This window comes from Ambystoma mexicanum, chromosome 7q (genome assembly GCF_040938575.1).
Source record: "Ambystoma mexicanum isolate Mex_15411 chromosome 7q, UKY_AmexF1_1, whole genome shotgun sequence".
In the NCBI taxonomy this organism is placed as follows: domain Eukaryota; kingdom Metazoa; phylum Chordata; class Amphibia; order Caudata; family Ambystomatidae; genus Ambystoma; species Ambystoma mexicanum.
Window position 1 is genome coordinate 992,185,007 of NC_090941.1, and position 13,986 is coordinate 992,198,992.

Sequence of the window (13,986 nt, forward strand, 5' to 3'; positions counted from 1 at the left end):
TAATTAGAGAATTGTTTTTTGAAGTAGCTCAGAGCCGCTCCAAATACACTCCTGTGGACAATCGTCATGGCTTTGAATTTGACTCTGTCTTCCACTCTGAGCAAATGTAAGGCTCTTCTCCCTGTTGCAGAACCGAAATGGGACATTTCCCCTTCAGTGTTTATTATTTTTCGTTAGGTTGTATAGTGCAGAAGTGAAGTGACTGGCCTGCAAATCCCAAGACTGCGGTTCGATCTCGAGGTTGGCTTTAATTCATAACTTCAAAGACAACTTTCAATGTTGCTCATTTTAGCTGGGGCCACTGAGTCCACCCTCTGAAAAAGTAGGCGGACTCCGTCCACCCGCGTGTACCCTCAACTTCAGCCCTGCTGTTGGTAGACTTTAGGAAATACTCCCCCACCACATACTGCCAAGGCTACTGTTCCTATTTCAATCCTTACCAGTAACACTACCAGACACCTTCCATAGCTAAATAAAGCATACGCTTTTAACGTTTTTGTGGGCAGGGAAAAGGCAACAAGTTGCATACAATACAATGATATTGCTGAAAGAAAGGGGAGACATCTATCAATATTTCAGATCTTCGCAATTTAAGATTTTGATAGACCACCTGAGCGACAATGCATATAAGCAGTGGGTGCATTTGGAAAATGGTCGCGTCGCACAAGTGACTTTAGGTGAATGGCTATGGGTTCCTTATAGGCATCTGCCACGTAGGATACAAACACATCTGGTTCTTTTGGTACTCTGGTCCCTGTGGCGGGAATCTAAAAATATGAAAGGCTTTATAACATGTCCATGTTAGATTAGATATTCCTTTATATGCCAAATCAACTTCACATGTGAAGCGCCCAGTGCTTTTTCCTAGACTTGTGGAAGTTTTTTCCAATGTATCTAAGTGAGTGGGAGCCTTTTTCCCCACTCAGCCTTTCTTTTACTCTTTTCATGGGTGTCATTTTTCTGAATCTCCATAGATTATTTTTATATCTATCCTTTCCTATAACCTTCTGGGCATCTACATTTTACTATTGCAGCACACAGCACTTTCTGTGCAGTTTTGCTGGGTTGCCCCTTGGGCTTCCCTTTTTATTTTCTCTTGACTTACCTTGCAGACCCCATGTTCTCAAGGGTAGAGAGGGATTTTTATCCCCTCTACATTTTACATTGAGAGGCCAGCACACCCTGTTAGGACAGTTCTTCTGAAGTCCAACGTAAACCCATATAGCTAAAACAGTACAAAACGCCACTCTTAGTAGAATGCTGTACCAACTGACTATATGGTAGCAGCCAAGTTTATCTTAGGAGGAAGAGAGGGCTCTAGCTTGATACAAAGAAATTGTAGCATACATAAGGTCCAGAGAAACATTGAAACACTGTGCATTGTCAAAAATAAATGGTTTATTTAAATACAAGTAGGACAAGTAGAATCTTGGGAAAATAAGTACTATCACATTATATGCAAACACAATTATAAAAACAAAACACAATGCTTTAAAGTGCAGACACCAGAGCAAAGACCCTGTTCAGAAAACTAACCGTATTTCTTATCAAACACATTTAGTATAGGACACACCTATTCATGGAGAGTAAAACTATCAGTTACTTTTATATTACTTTACAGTAAATCAAGGATAGTAGACACTGTCAGTAATGCAGTGACACTCAGTTAATGAATCACTTAGTAAACCAACCCTGCTAGCAGAATATATTTCTGAATAGTGGAACACAAAGGAGCAGTAGAAACATGTAACTACAATCAGGATAACACAGTTATACCAGGTAAGGAAGACCTTTGGGTGTAATATACAATTACAATGCTTTTCAGATCAGTGGAACACAGACCTTAGTCTAAGCAATAACTGTATACACTAATTTAGGATTGCACCAGACAGACCAAGGTCGCCTACACCTACAGGCCACTTTTTAAGCATGACACAAAGCTATTCTAGGCAGGTAAAATCTAAGGGTGTAATATACTATTACAGTTGTTTTTCAGATCAGTGAGATACAGACTAAGGTCAGCAATAACTTTAATTTATTTTAGGATGGCACACAGGTTGTCATGGTAATTAGAACCTAAGGCAGACCAATTCTAGACATGCTCAACAGCAGCTCAGGGGAAGCAAGACTCAGTTGGTAAACTTAGGCACTAATATTCTGAAACAAACAGTTATTAAGCCAACAGCATTACATTTGGGAAAAAGAGGAATAACCAAATCACAGGTGAGTAAAATAACCTTACATATAATTTTCAGAATGGCAAAACACATTCAAGGTAAGTAGGAACGTTTGTAACAGCTAACTTCCAGAGTGATAATTACCAACCAGCTCTTTCACAAGTAAGTAACTTTTAAACACTTGTTATACTTTTCAAGGCAGAATCCTTTTCATATCCAATCCTACCCTAGTCTATTGCATGAGTTCTCTCAGAGGCGGAAGAGGGACCCTGGTGGTCTAGGTGCCAGCTGTAAGCAGGGTGAGATAGGGTTCAGTTGCAGGCAACATCAGGGTTTGTGAGGAAGTCTCTTCAAACAAGTAAGTATTTCACTTTAAAGTTAGTTAGGGTCCAAGGACGTCTGAGAATACACCATAGGAGGATTCCAGCAGTGGGCTTGGGTGAATTGGATTAGAGGACTCCCAATCACAGGAAACACCCCTAAAGCTTTGCAGAAATCACACAGGCTTAAGTTAAGTAAATACCCCAGTCAACACAATAACCCAGCCCAGACGAAGAGTTGTAGCAGGAAGACTTCGATCTGCAGCCAAAACCCGGTTGCTGTATTTCTTTGGGGATCAGGCTGGATCCCGGGGGAGGATCCGGCTGTAAAGGGGAAGTGGTGACTCTGTTAGGAGAGATGCAGTATTCATCTTCTTCTGAAGATGATTCATAGTATTCCCATGTAATTAATTGCATGTTATCAATGTATAAGTCCCTCCGATGTAACTACTCAAAGAACAGGTTATGGAAAATCATCTAGACAGAACAGGGGTTGTGTCTCAGAAGTTCAAGAGTTAAATGTGAAAGCTTTGAATTTTTTCAATTCTGCATTGGGTAGAAATCCTTACTCTATTGTCGGGTCACAAACTCTTTTCCCAACCTTCCCTCACTCTAAAGAGCATGCAATCTATAAACCAGTCAAAACTAACTAAGCAGACCACGACAAGTAGCTGCCGAATAAAGCCGGTGAGTTGGCTAGATGCAAACGCTAACCCTGGGGTGCTCCGCATAAGAAAAATGTTACAACCCTATAATTTTGAATACCGAACAATTAATGTAGCAGAGCAGAAACCCCATACATTTGAATACCGAACAATTAAAGAAACAAGAGCAGAAGTGTCAAGAGCTTAGGTTCCCTTATAGGGGACTGCAGTTGGGGAACGCTTATAAGCAGTATTGTCAACAGCTAAGAGGGTGGGAGGCACAACAATTGGGTAAAGCTTATAACCAGCATTGCCAACAGCCAAGCGGCTGGGAGAAACTGCAATTGGAGAAAGTTTATAATAAGCATTGCCAACAGCCAAGAGACTGTGAAACCATACAGAGACGATAAGGGCACAACTCTCCCTTTTTGGGATATCAACTGGGGGAAACGTTTAACCCAAACTGCCAACAGTCAAGAAATTGTTATGAGACAATTTGATAATAATTTTTCTACATCAAGTTCTCAGTTTGGGGAAAACTGAAACAAACATTGCCAAGAGTCAAAAGGCTATAAGAAAATGCAGCTATTGTGCAGCCCTCCTTCCAAGAGACATTGGTGTGGAGAATCATTGAATCATTACTGCCACCAAGTATGATTGTGGTTGTAGGAGTTTTTCTTCCTGGCAGGCGAGTATACAAGGAAAGGGATTATAGTAGTTAACCCTGGTAGGCGAGTATATCGGGAAAGAAGAAGATGATTTGAAGTATGGTTTTCAAGAAAAGAAACGTGAGTTGGAAAGACCTTTGTTGTATCAAAGAACTTATTAACCTTATCATTTGTTTGACAAGCTGTGGCATCACCAAGAGGAATTGTGGTTCTATCCTGACAAAAGTAAGTTAATTTGAAGAAGGTGTGACATGCAATAAATTGTTGAACATTTTGAAAAGAACAATTGCTTTGGGTTTGATCTTAAATACATTTAACCTTCTAAGAAGGATAGTGTGGGAAAACACAATTTGTTTTGAAATGTGAACATACATTGTGGAAAAGCTATTGGCTGTGTCAAGGGGAAAGACACAGTGGATGGAAATTACTTTTTGTGTTACCTTGATCTGAACTTTGTTGAATCAGAACTGTGTTCAAAGTATTCCGGAATTGATCCAGGGGAAGGGAGCCCAACCCTGGCCACAAGGAGTGCTTTCAAAAACATTTAAGTTTGAATTGAGAAATTGTCTTGTTCAACAAAAATTAGCCATACGTTCCTCATATAATTTTGGTGCATGTATTAGTGTGAAGGTCATAGACCTTTAAGACAGTAGGTCATTTTTCTTTAGTTTTAGTTTGCTAGGCAGGGACCTCCTTGTTAGGACAGGGAAAGATAGTTGTTTCTCCCACCCCTTTTCATTTCATAAATGGCAAAAATTGAGAAACATTACCTTTGTGTCCACATCACATTTCTGACCCCTCACACCTTGGAATCTAGAAATGTGGGTTTTTACCTCATCTTTGGCAATAGGTCCTTGCAGCTAAATCTGCACCTCAAATACAAAAACAAATTCTGCACCGTCTAAACAAATCAGTGTTACAGTAATTTCTAAAATGCCAGAGGTATTGTCAAGGGGAACTAGTAGCAACGCACCTTCTTTCCTTTGACAAAGCCGGTCGACTTTGGAGAGTTGCATCTACATATACAATGAAATGCTATTGTCCCGCTTTTCTAATTATGGGGCCTGGTGATTCTGAAGCTATTGGAGGCTTTGGCTTTCAGATGAAATGAGTGTGACGCTAGAATTCTATGTCCTTGAAAATGTGTGCACCTGTCGTGGATGGTATCACTGCGTTCTACGTGATGACGTCGACACGATACATGTCATGACATCAGCACTTAACTCCACATGCTAAACATTTTTTTTTTTTATTTACATGAATACACCCTTACTGGTCAGTTGCCATCCACTGCCAATCCTTGCACGCCAAAGTCTTGGTGCTCTGTTGAACCTACATGTCAGTAAGCTACCACTCTTTTCTCTTTTTGCCGTACTATTTTTTAAATTATCTTTTAGTTACAAAGTTTTATTTAATTCCCGTCAGTAGGCATTTTTTCTATCTACAGCTTGAAGACACAGGTACTATTCCTCTTCTTGTTTGTCTATTGTACATATCTCCCATGTTGTCGTTTGATCTTTTTTGGTGTTTTTCAGTATGTTCAGCATTGATTTTTCTTGGTACTTTATATCTTTATAGATGCTGATTTGTTGGTTGTCCAGATGGACAGCTATGACATATCTTCTATGGTTCATTATGTTGCTTGAATTTAGTTGTATATAGCTCTTTCGAGGATCAGAACCAGTTTTGTCTTTGTTTTTATCGTTTATATATTTCAGATTGGCCCTGATGAAGGATGTATTCTGAAATGAATTGGCCTAATTCTGCATGTTTGCTATTGTGTCACATTGCTCACAATCACTAAAGATTGAAAGAATTCAAGTCTATGAATTGCTTCATTTGTGTTTTTTGAGTTGTTCTCGTATTTGGCAGGTTGATTGCCCCGGAGAGTGAGCAAGTCTTTTTCTTTAGTCTCCTGTTGGATTTCTTTGCGTTATGGTGCCATGTAGGGATTTCTATAGTGCTCCATTAAATAAATAGTCAATTTCAGGTTCTGTAAATCTCATAGTTGGTGGTGCCCACTCACCTGGCACAAAAGGGCAAGGTATTACCCACATGTCCAAGATCAAGTCAGGCCTTGATATAACCCCAAGAAATTCCCTTTCAACGCACATGACCACAGGCACATGGTCTCATCACATGCCAGCTCAGCCTACACTAACACAGGTACAATCCATGTCCCCAAGAACCAGACAAGGGGGGGGGATAGGCTAAACTTTAAAAGCCAACCTGCTCAGTTTTGGAGTGTTGGGTGTTCGGGAAGGAGCTGGAGGAAGTTGTTTGGTGGAGATTGGTGAGAGAGAGGTCTATGGAGGAGGAAGGAGTTTGAAAGCAGTACCTGGAAGGAGAGAGCCATGTTGGAGGAGGGCTGTCATCAGGAACAAACTATACAAGGAGGGAGGGGTATCTTCTGGAGAAAGTTTAATTGGAGAAGAAGGATTGTCATTGTGAAGGAGCTGTATTGGGGGATGTGAATGACCAAACTAAGAAAGAATACTGTTGGAGGTGGTTTGTCATTTTGAAGAGACTACCCAAGACGGAAGACATAGCGGGCATTGTCCCCAGTTGGGGAGGAGGAGAGTGGTACCCACTGGTCAGGGGGGATATACTTATTCAGCCTGATGAAGAGGAGGACAAGTCATCCCCATAGCCATTAAGAACAGGGAGGTACCAGGGGAACAGGTCTCTCCAAGGCAGACCTTGGAGTCGGGACGAAGAACAAGACCAAAGGGCACAGCAGCTATCTGAAAAGTTGCATAGAGACGGGTGTCGCAGGGACCAAGACTCTACAAAAAGGTTAGATGACAAAGATCCACACATCCCTAAAACTCAAGACAGCAGACCTAACTCTGTCTTGGACTGCTGGAGGAAACCCTAAGACTTCACAAAACCGATAAAGTCTTTGCCTTAGAGGTTCCTTGATGCACAATCTACAGAAATGGGTTTGTAAAACCAAAAAACCAACAACCCGAAGACAAAGACCAGGTTACTGAACCATTCACCTTTGGATTTAGTTTCCTGGTACTATTGTAAGAGACATGTTTCTTTGATACTTTTGTTTTGAGCTTTTCCACCTCAGGATTGGATTACTTTTCCATTTTCCAAAGCGGGAAACACAATAGAAAATTTGAAAACTGCTGAATTTAAGCCAACCTTTAGCTGTCCCCTCATGTCCCCAGGAGTGGCAGTTATTTTCTCCGTCTCCAACTTAACTGACACGCGGTATTCCTTGGGTATGGAATAAATGACTTGTGTTACAACAGCTAAAATGTGTCTTGTGTCCGCACCCCGGACACTCCGTAACAAAAGGTAAACATGCAAAGCATGAATTTTGCTCAAAGAAATGTGGTGGAAGTAAAAGAAAGTTCCTATATTAAAAAAAAAAATTCTATGCCCTACTAATCCCCAAAGTAAAATGAATGTACTCTGGTGAGACACTAGATGGTGCACAGAGGTAGGGAGGAAGTTGACATAAGGAGGTAAAGAACCGGTTTTACCCAAATTGACCTTTTACAATTGACCTAATTATAGTGGTCCTAATTGACCTTCTGCACAGTTGACCTTTATATTATTTTAGTTATTTTATAAATGTATTGGGTTGGTTTTGGATTATAAACAATATAAGGGGATTGGGTGGGGGCTGCAGGGTTTTTTAGATTGGGTGGAGGGTTGCGGGGGGGGGGGGGGGGTTCCTTCTAAATTAGGTAACTTCTCCAGAGGTCAATTCTCCCGAGGTCAATTGTGAAAAGTTCAATTAGTATACAACCAAAGAACCAGCCTCTCTTAAAATAAAGCCAGTAGGAATTAAGTGAATTCCCAGCCCGACATGCCGGAAGCAGGGGTGCTGGTCAGCTAGGGAAGGAGACAAAGCAGGAGGCTTTGGACAACAGTTAACATGAATAACGGGCAAATACATGAGCTTGGCAAGATCTGAAGGATTATATGCACCAAGCAGGAGAAGTGACTTATGCTGATGCGCACAAATCTAAAAAGAATGAGGGAGTGATTGAGTTCAAGTCCTACTCTGATATGAGGCGCGCATTGGATAAACTGGATGGTACTGAAGTAAACTGCCGAAAGATAAAAGCCGCAATAGACGTCAGCGCTCATACTCCAGAAGCCGCAGCCATTCCAGGTACCTATTCATTAAGTTAAATCGATGGGTGAAAAGCACAAGTGCATAGAGCGGATGGTTGCAGAGAGGGGATGGTTGCAGAGAGCGGATGGGTGCAGAGAGAGGATGGGTGCAGAGAGAGGATGGGTGCGGGGAACAAATACGCGCGGGGAACAAATACGCGCGGGGAACAAATACGCGCGGGGAACAAATACGCGCGGGGAACAAATAGGCGCGGGGAACAAATAGGCGCGGGGAACAAATAGGCGCGGGGAACAAATAGGCCCGGGGAACAAATAGGCCCGGGGAACAAATAGGCCCGGGGAACAAATAGGCCCGGGGAACAAATAGGCCCGGGGAACAAATAGGCGCGGGGAAACAAATAGGCGCGGGGAAACAAATAGGCGCGGGGAAACAAATAGGCGCGGGGGAACAAATAGGCGCGGGGGAACAAATAGGCGCGGGGGAACAAATAGGCGCGGGGGAACAAATAGGCGCGGGGGAACAAATAGGCGCGGGGGAACAAATAGGCGCGGGGGAACAAATAGGCGCGGGGGAACAAATAGGCGCGGGGGAACAAATCCGCGCGGGGAACAAATCCGCGCGGGGAACAAATCCGCGCGGGGAACAAATCCGCGCTGGGAACTGTTGAGTTCAGGGAGCGGGTGAGTGCGGGGAGCAGGCGATTGCGTAGAGCAGATGAAGGTGTAGTGCATGCAAGGGGATAAAGCGGACAAACGCCTAGAGCGGATGAGTTACACAGACCGTGTGAGTGCGTAGAACCGATAAGCATGTAGAACGGATGAATGGGGAATGCATGCAGAGTGCGGGGAAAGGATGAACGAGCGGAGCGGGATGGATGAGCTGAGCGGAAGAATGTGTAGAGTGGAAGACTACATAGAACAGACTAGTGGGTAGGGCCGGAAAATATATAGAACAGGCGAGTGCATATGAGGGAATGAGTGCTTATGAAAAAGGGGGTACATAGAGGGGTTGAGTGCGTAGAATGGTTGCGTGCGTAGAGGGGCTGAGTGCATAAAACAGGTGAATGGGGTGAGTGCGTAGAGGGGGTGAGTGCATAAAACAGGTGAATCATAGTACGTGTGAGGGCATAAAGCGAACAAGTGCCTGGAGCAAACGAGTGCCTGGAGCAAACGAGTGCCTGGAGCAAACGAGTGCCTGGAGCAAACGAGTGCCTGGAGCAAACGAGTGCCTGGAGCAAACGGACGTGTTGCGTAGAATGGACAAGTACGTACAATGAACGAGCACAGATTGCATCCAGTACTGACGAGTGTGTAGAATGGATAAGTACGTAGAGCTACTGAATGCGTAGACCATGGGGCAGACAGGAGCGCATGCGTGGGGCAGAGAAGAGCGCATGCCTGGGGCAGACAAGAGTGCGCGGGAGGACTGGAATGCATGAGTGCGTGAAGCGGACCGGAGTGTGTGGAGCAGACTGGGGTGAATGGGGAGGATAGGAGTGCCCGAAACGGACTGGAGCGCGTATAATTGCGTGACTTATATAGTATGGCTTGGAATGCAGAGAATGTTTGAAAGATCATATAACCCATCATATCATATACCACCATGCTTACTCTCTCCTTTACATCACCACTCAACTACACAGAGATACTATGACACCATTCGGTATAACTGTTCTCATACCAACATCCGCCGCTCACTCCACATCATTCTAAGTAAACACTGCTGGTTACACACCTCCCAGCCAGGCGTTCTCCTCAGGCCTAACGCAGCTACACTCGGTCTGGATAAATCCTGCCAGAACGAACAAATACTCCTGATCTCTCAACCACCACACCTACCGCTAAGAAGCAGCTATTACACGAATACCCACCAGCTGCACACATACCCGGTGCTTACACGCCCCTTTTGACTCTCCCTACTCTCTCTACTGATCTGAACTTCAGTTCCCAAGGGCGTTCAATCTACCAGCGCCTTCAGACCATACCAATGGTATATAAAGCGCTATATAAATGCAAAGTAACATAACATAACATGAAATGAAGCAATCACAGATTGACAATCACTCAGCAGCACAGTGTGGATTTTACAGAGGATGATGTTGCATTTCAACAAATAACTGCGTGTGCATCGTGTACAGTTTTAATAAAACATCATTTCAAAAGAGATCTCTGAGTGATTGTCAATCTTAGGAAAGGCGGTAAAGACGGCAGCCTAGGTATTACGATTGAATTAACTATTTCTCAATGTCCTTTGCCACGTCTTCCTATTCATCCTCCAGAGGGCACATAATACCAAATCTCCAACCCTTTCAGAATGCTGCTGCAGTTTCATGCGTTTTCACAGCCGATGTATTGATTTTATGCATTTTATTTTAAACTCCTCGCAGCTGCAAAAAGCAGGGGGGACATCCTCCATCAGACCTCATGTGCCCCACCACTCTCAAATCAATATTCCCTTTCCCAAACACATGCCCTTAAATATATGGTTGGTAAATGTATTTTATGAATCTTCTGCACTGAAGAATACGTCCAGTATATATTCTGCAATTAAATCACTAGGTACTGTTGATGCTAGACTGACAGCAAGGGAAAAACACTAACAGTCATATTGTCAAATATGAGGGCAAAAGAAAGGAGCACAGAGCATGTGCACCTTTCATTTGCTCTCATTGCTGAAACGTTCAGGTCGCTTTATTCTCAAAGGTGACCCGAGAATTTCAGGAGGTGCTGGACATTAGCGCAAAGATGCTCTGTCGACCCCCTTAATGATTCACAGGCTACGTGCTTGCCGGGCCGACATTTGAACGAGATTGGCCGTTAGGGGGCCCGTCTCAGTGAAAAGCTTGAATGAATAAAGCATTTCTATCATTGGTTTTGGGATGGAAATGCAATAGTGCGACAGCTGCTGTTCCACAGTTTAAACCACGGCTGTCGCACTTCAAAAACAAATGGCAGGGGCATGGCCCCCCCCTGCGCCTGTTCTGAACAGACCAATGTTTCTGGCATTTTAAAGCACATCTCTTTTGTGAATTCGAAATGCGCTTTAAAATGGTATTTTTATTTAATGTATTTATTTTGATGCTCAGAGCGCTTTTATCCAAAGTGCTTTACTGATAATAGTGACGTACAAAGCAGGAATGAATGATTAAAACATACCACAGCTAGGGAAATTTACTTGACAGAGTCTGGGAAAGCAGACAGAAGGAGAAAAGATTTTTAAAGTTTCTTGAATTGAAAAAGAGAAGAACAAGAACAAATGTTAAGTGGAAGAGCGTTGCAGAGTTTAGGACCTAGGAGTTGGAATGATCTAAAGCATGAAGAGGCTCATGGAGGACGAGGGACTGTCAGAAAAAAAAAAAAGAGTGTAGCAGAACGGAGATTACGCAATGGTTGATATAATGATACAAGGGATCAAAGAAAGGGAGAAGCTAAATCATGCATACACTTAAAGACAAGACAAATAAAGCGATATTCAAAATGATACTGAATTGGTGGCCAACGTAAATGAGAATGAGCCAGGGAAGAAATTCTATGAGCAGACATAGAAAGACAAAAAAAAACAAGTTCTAATCACAGAGTGCAAGAAGGAGCGTAAAGGAAAAAGAGCATATTTAGGAAGTCCAACGTAAAGGGAGCAACAGTAGTGTCAATGAGAAAGATCCATACACTAAAATAAAGTTATTTTGACTGAGAAAGTGAGTAGATTACAGATTTTCCAAATGATTTATAACTGGAGATGACAAGAATTGACTACGGTAGTGATCTGAGCCTGTATAGAAAATGCATTACGAGCCTGGCTTGAGAAGGTGAGTTGTAGTGGAGCGAAGGATATGAAAAGAGGAGGAGACATTTTGAGAGAAAGAAAGAAAACAATTTCCGTTTTGTTGGGATTTAAGCATAGAAAACGAGAGGACATCCTCGATTTTATGGCAGTTAGACAAGTAGACATTCGTTGATAAATAGAATCAGAGAATGATGGAAAATATACAAGAATCTGGGTGTCATCTGCATAAAGGTGGACTTGAAACCCATAACCAGCGATTAAAGAAGCTAAAGGAGAGGTATAGAGTAAAAGTATAAGTATAATTGGTCATTTATAACGCGCTTAATACCCACAGGTTTCTAAGCGCGGACCCGGGGATCGAACCTGTGGTGCTTTGTGTCCTCTTGCTTCCAAGATGAGCGCGTTGCGCCTGAGCTATCCTCCCGAGACAAGTGTGAACAGAAGCTTCATAAACAGAACCTTCCTGCTCCCACCTGCAAAGCTAAAAGCCTCGGGGTTATTTTTGACTCCCCACTCTCCTTCTCTCCTCACATATCTGACGTCTCTAAGAAGTCACACTACTAGCTACACCTCCTCAGAGGTATCCTTCCTTTCCTCTCCTTCCCCCAGAAGCTCACCGTCTCTAGAGGCCTAGTTCTCTCGAAGCTGGACTACTGTAACAGCCTCTATCTAAATCTGCCTGCCTCTACTCTCCGCCCTTTGCAACTCATCCAGAACAGGACTGCGAGACTTGTCCTTGGCCTCAAGCCCAGGGACCGTATCTCTCTAGGACTAAAATCACTACACTGGCTCCCAGTGACTGCAAGGATTAAGTTCAAAACCCTCTGCATTGTCCACAAGGCCTTCTGGGGCCTTGGGCCAAAATACCTTCAGCTCTCTCTTCCTAAATACCTTCCTTCTTGAGCTCTTCGCTCATCCGCCTCCAGCTCCCTCAGGGGCAGCCGCTTCTCCAAACAACGAGTTGGGGGCAGATCTCTCTCCGCTGCGGGGGCCTCCCTCTGGAACAGCCTTCCTGCCTCTCTGAAACTTGAGGAGAACCATCTCCGGTTCCGGAAGCACCTCAAAACCTTCCTCTTTGCCTCCGCTTTCTCTCCCCCTCTCCCCTGCTAAATATTACTGAAACAGCACTGAATCTGCTACTGGGCCACCCACCGATCTCGGTCCTTGGCCCAGCCACTCTCCCCTGCACTGCCTCCCTGGCAACCCCTGCACTGCGGGACTGTGTATCCTTACAGCCCCCCTTCCCAGCACTCGTCTGCACTTCCCTTGCACTTGCTACCAGCTGGCCCTTGTTATTTATCTTATATGCTAATAACCCTGTATTGCACTTTCCCCTCTCCCTTTCCCCCTTGCACTTTTCCCTTCCCCTCTACCCTTGCACTTGCACGATCTGAATGACACCTGGCCTAGTAGGATCATTGTCTGTCTGCCCTGTCCTCCCACCCCCGCCTCGTCGCGCCTTGAAACACTTGTGTATAGGCGTGTTACAAATGCCATATCATATCATAACCTTAATTCTGAGAGGTACAATGAATATGGCAGTGGGACTGCAGGTTTTATTACATGCAGCAACTACATGGCAACATTTATATTTATAATTAGCTGATTTTATACATACAACTTTTTAGTTATGGCTGTTAAGAGTTATAGTTTTCTTTGTTTTGCTCTGGAGGTTTTTCCATGATTTTTGGTTTTGTATGTGTATTTTTCTGTTAATGGAGAAATCCGATATAAATTCTTTTTTTTTTATTTTGTAAGTAAACACTTGTTTACCTGATCGCTTGGTCAATAAGTCTCTGGTGGGAACCTTCACTACTCCCAGCAAGTAATCTTGAGAAGAACGAAATTTTGCTTCACCACCTGCAACAATTTCCAAAACAAGAACAACTATTTACTAGACAATAGTGCTGTGTTTAATGAATGACTGCTGTTCACACAAACACACACACACACATTCACAATTTTAAACATCCTTGGAAACAAACTGCTTAAAATGTATAATTGCATGACCTATGCCCCTTACGCTGTGGCACAGTTAGTAAGAGTCCCATCAGTGGAAAATGGCTACTTACCTTGGAAATGTATAACAGTGAATCTCTGCACACACCAACGACAGACTGTAATCCAGTTAAACAGGGGTTCCCTGGCATCAGCCTTGCATTCGAAAACACAGAAGTGTTTTGCAAATATTCCTGTTAATACGTCTTCCTTAAAGAGAAGAGCTTGAGAATGCTAAGGGGCCTTCTTTCCTCCTAATGCATATTCTGAACATGTTCCCTTTCACTAGGTTAGATG

At 43.3% G+C, this 13,986-nt stretch overlaps 1 protein-coding gene across 2 annotated transcripts in view; it reads right to left on the reverse strand.

The window, feature by feature from the left end:
* The window catches only part of C2CD3 (C2 domain containing 3 centriole elongation regulator), a 594,096-nt gene that overhangs the window by 304,749 nt on the left and 275,361 nt on the right, over nt 1-13,986 (reverse strand). For both annotated transcript variants that reach the window (XM_069640138.1, XM_069640137.1), the window contains one exon: nt 13,465-13,551. In XM_069640138.1, the coding sequence (XP_069496239.1) occupies nt 13,465-13,551 (87 nt within the window). The remainder of the gene's footprint in view (nt 1-13,464; nt 13,552-13,986) is intronic.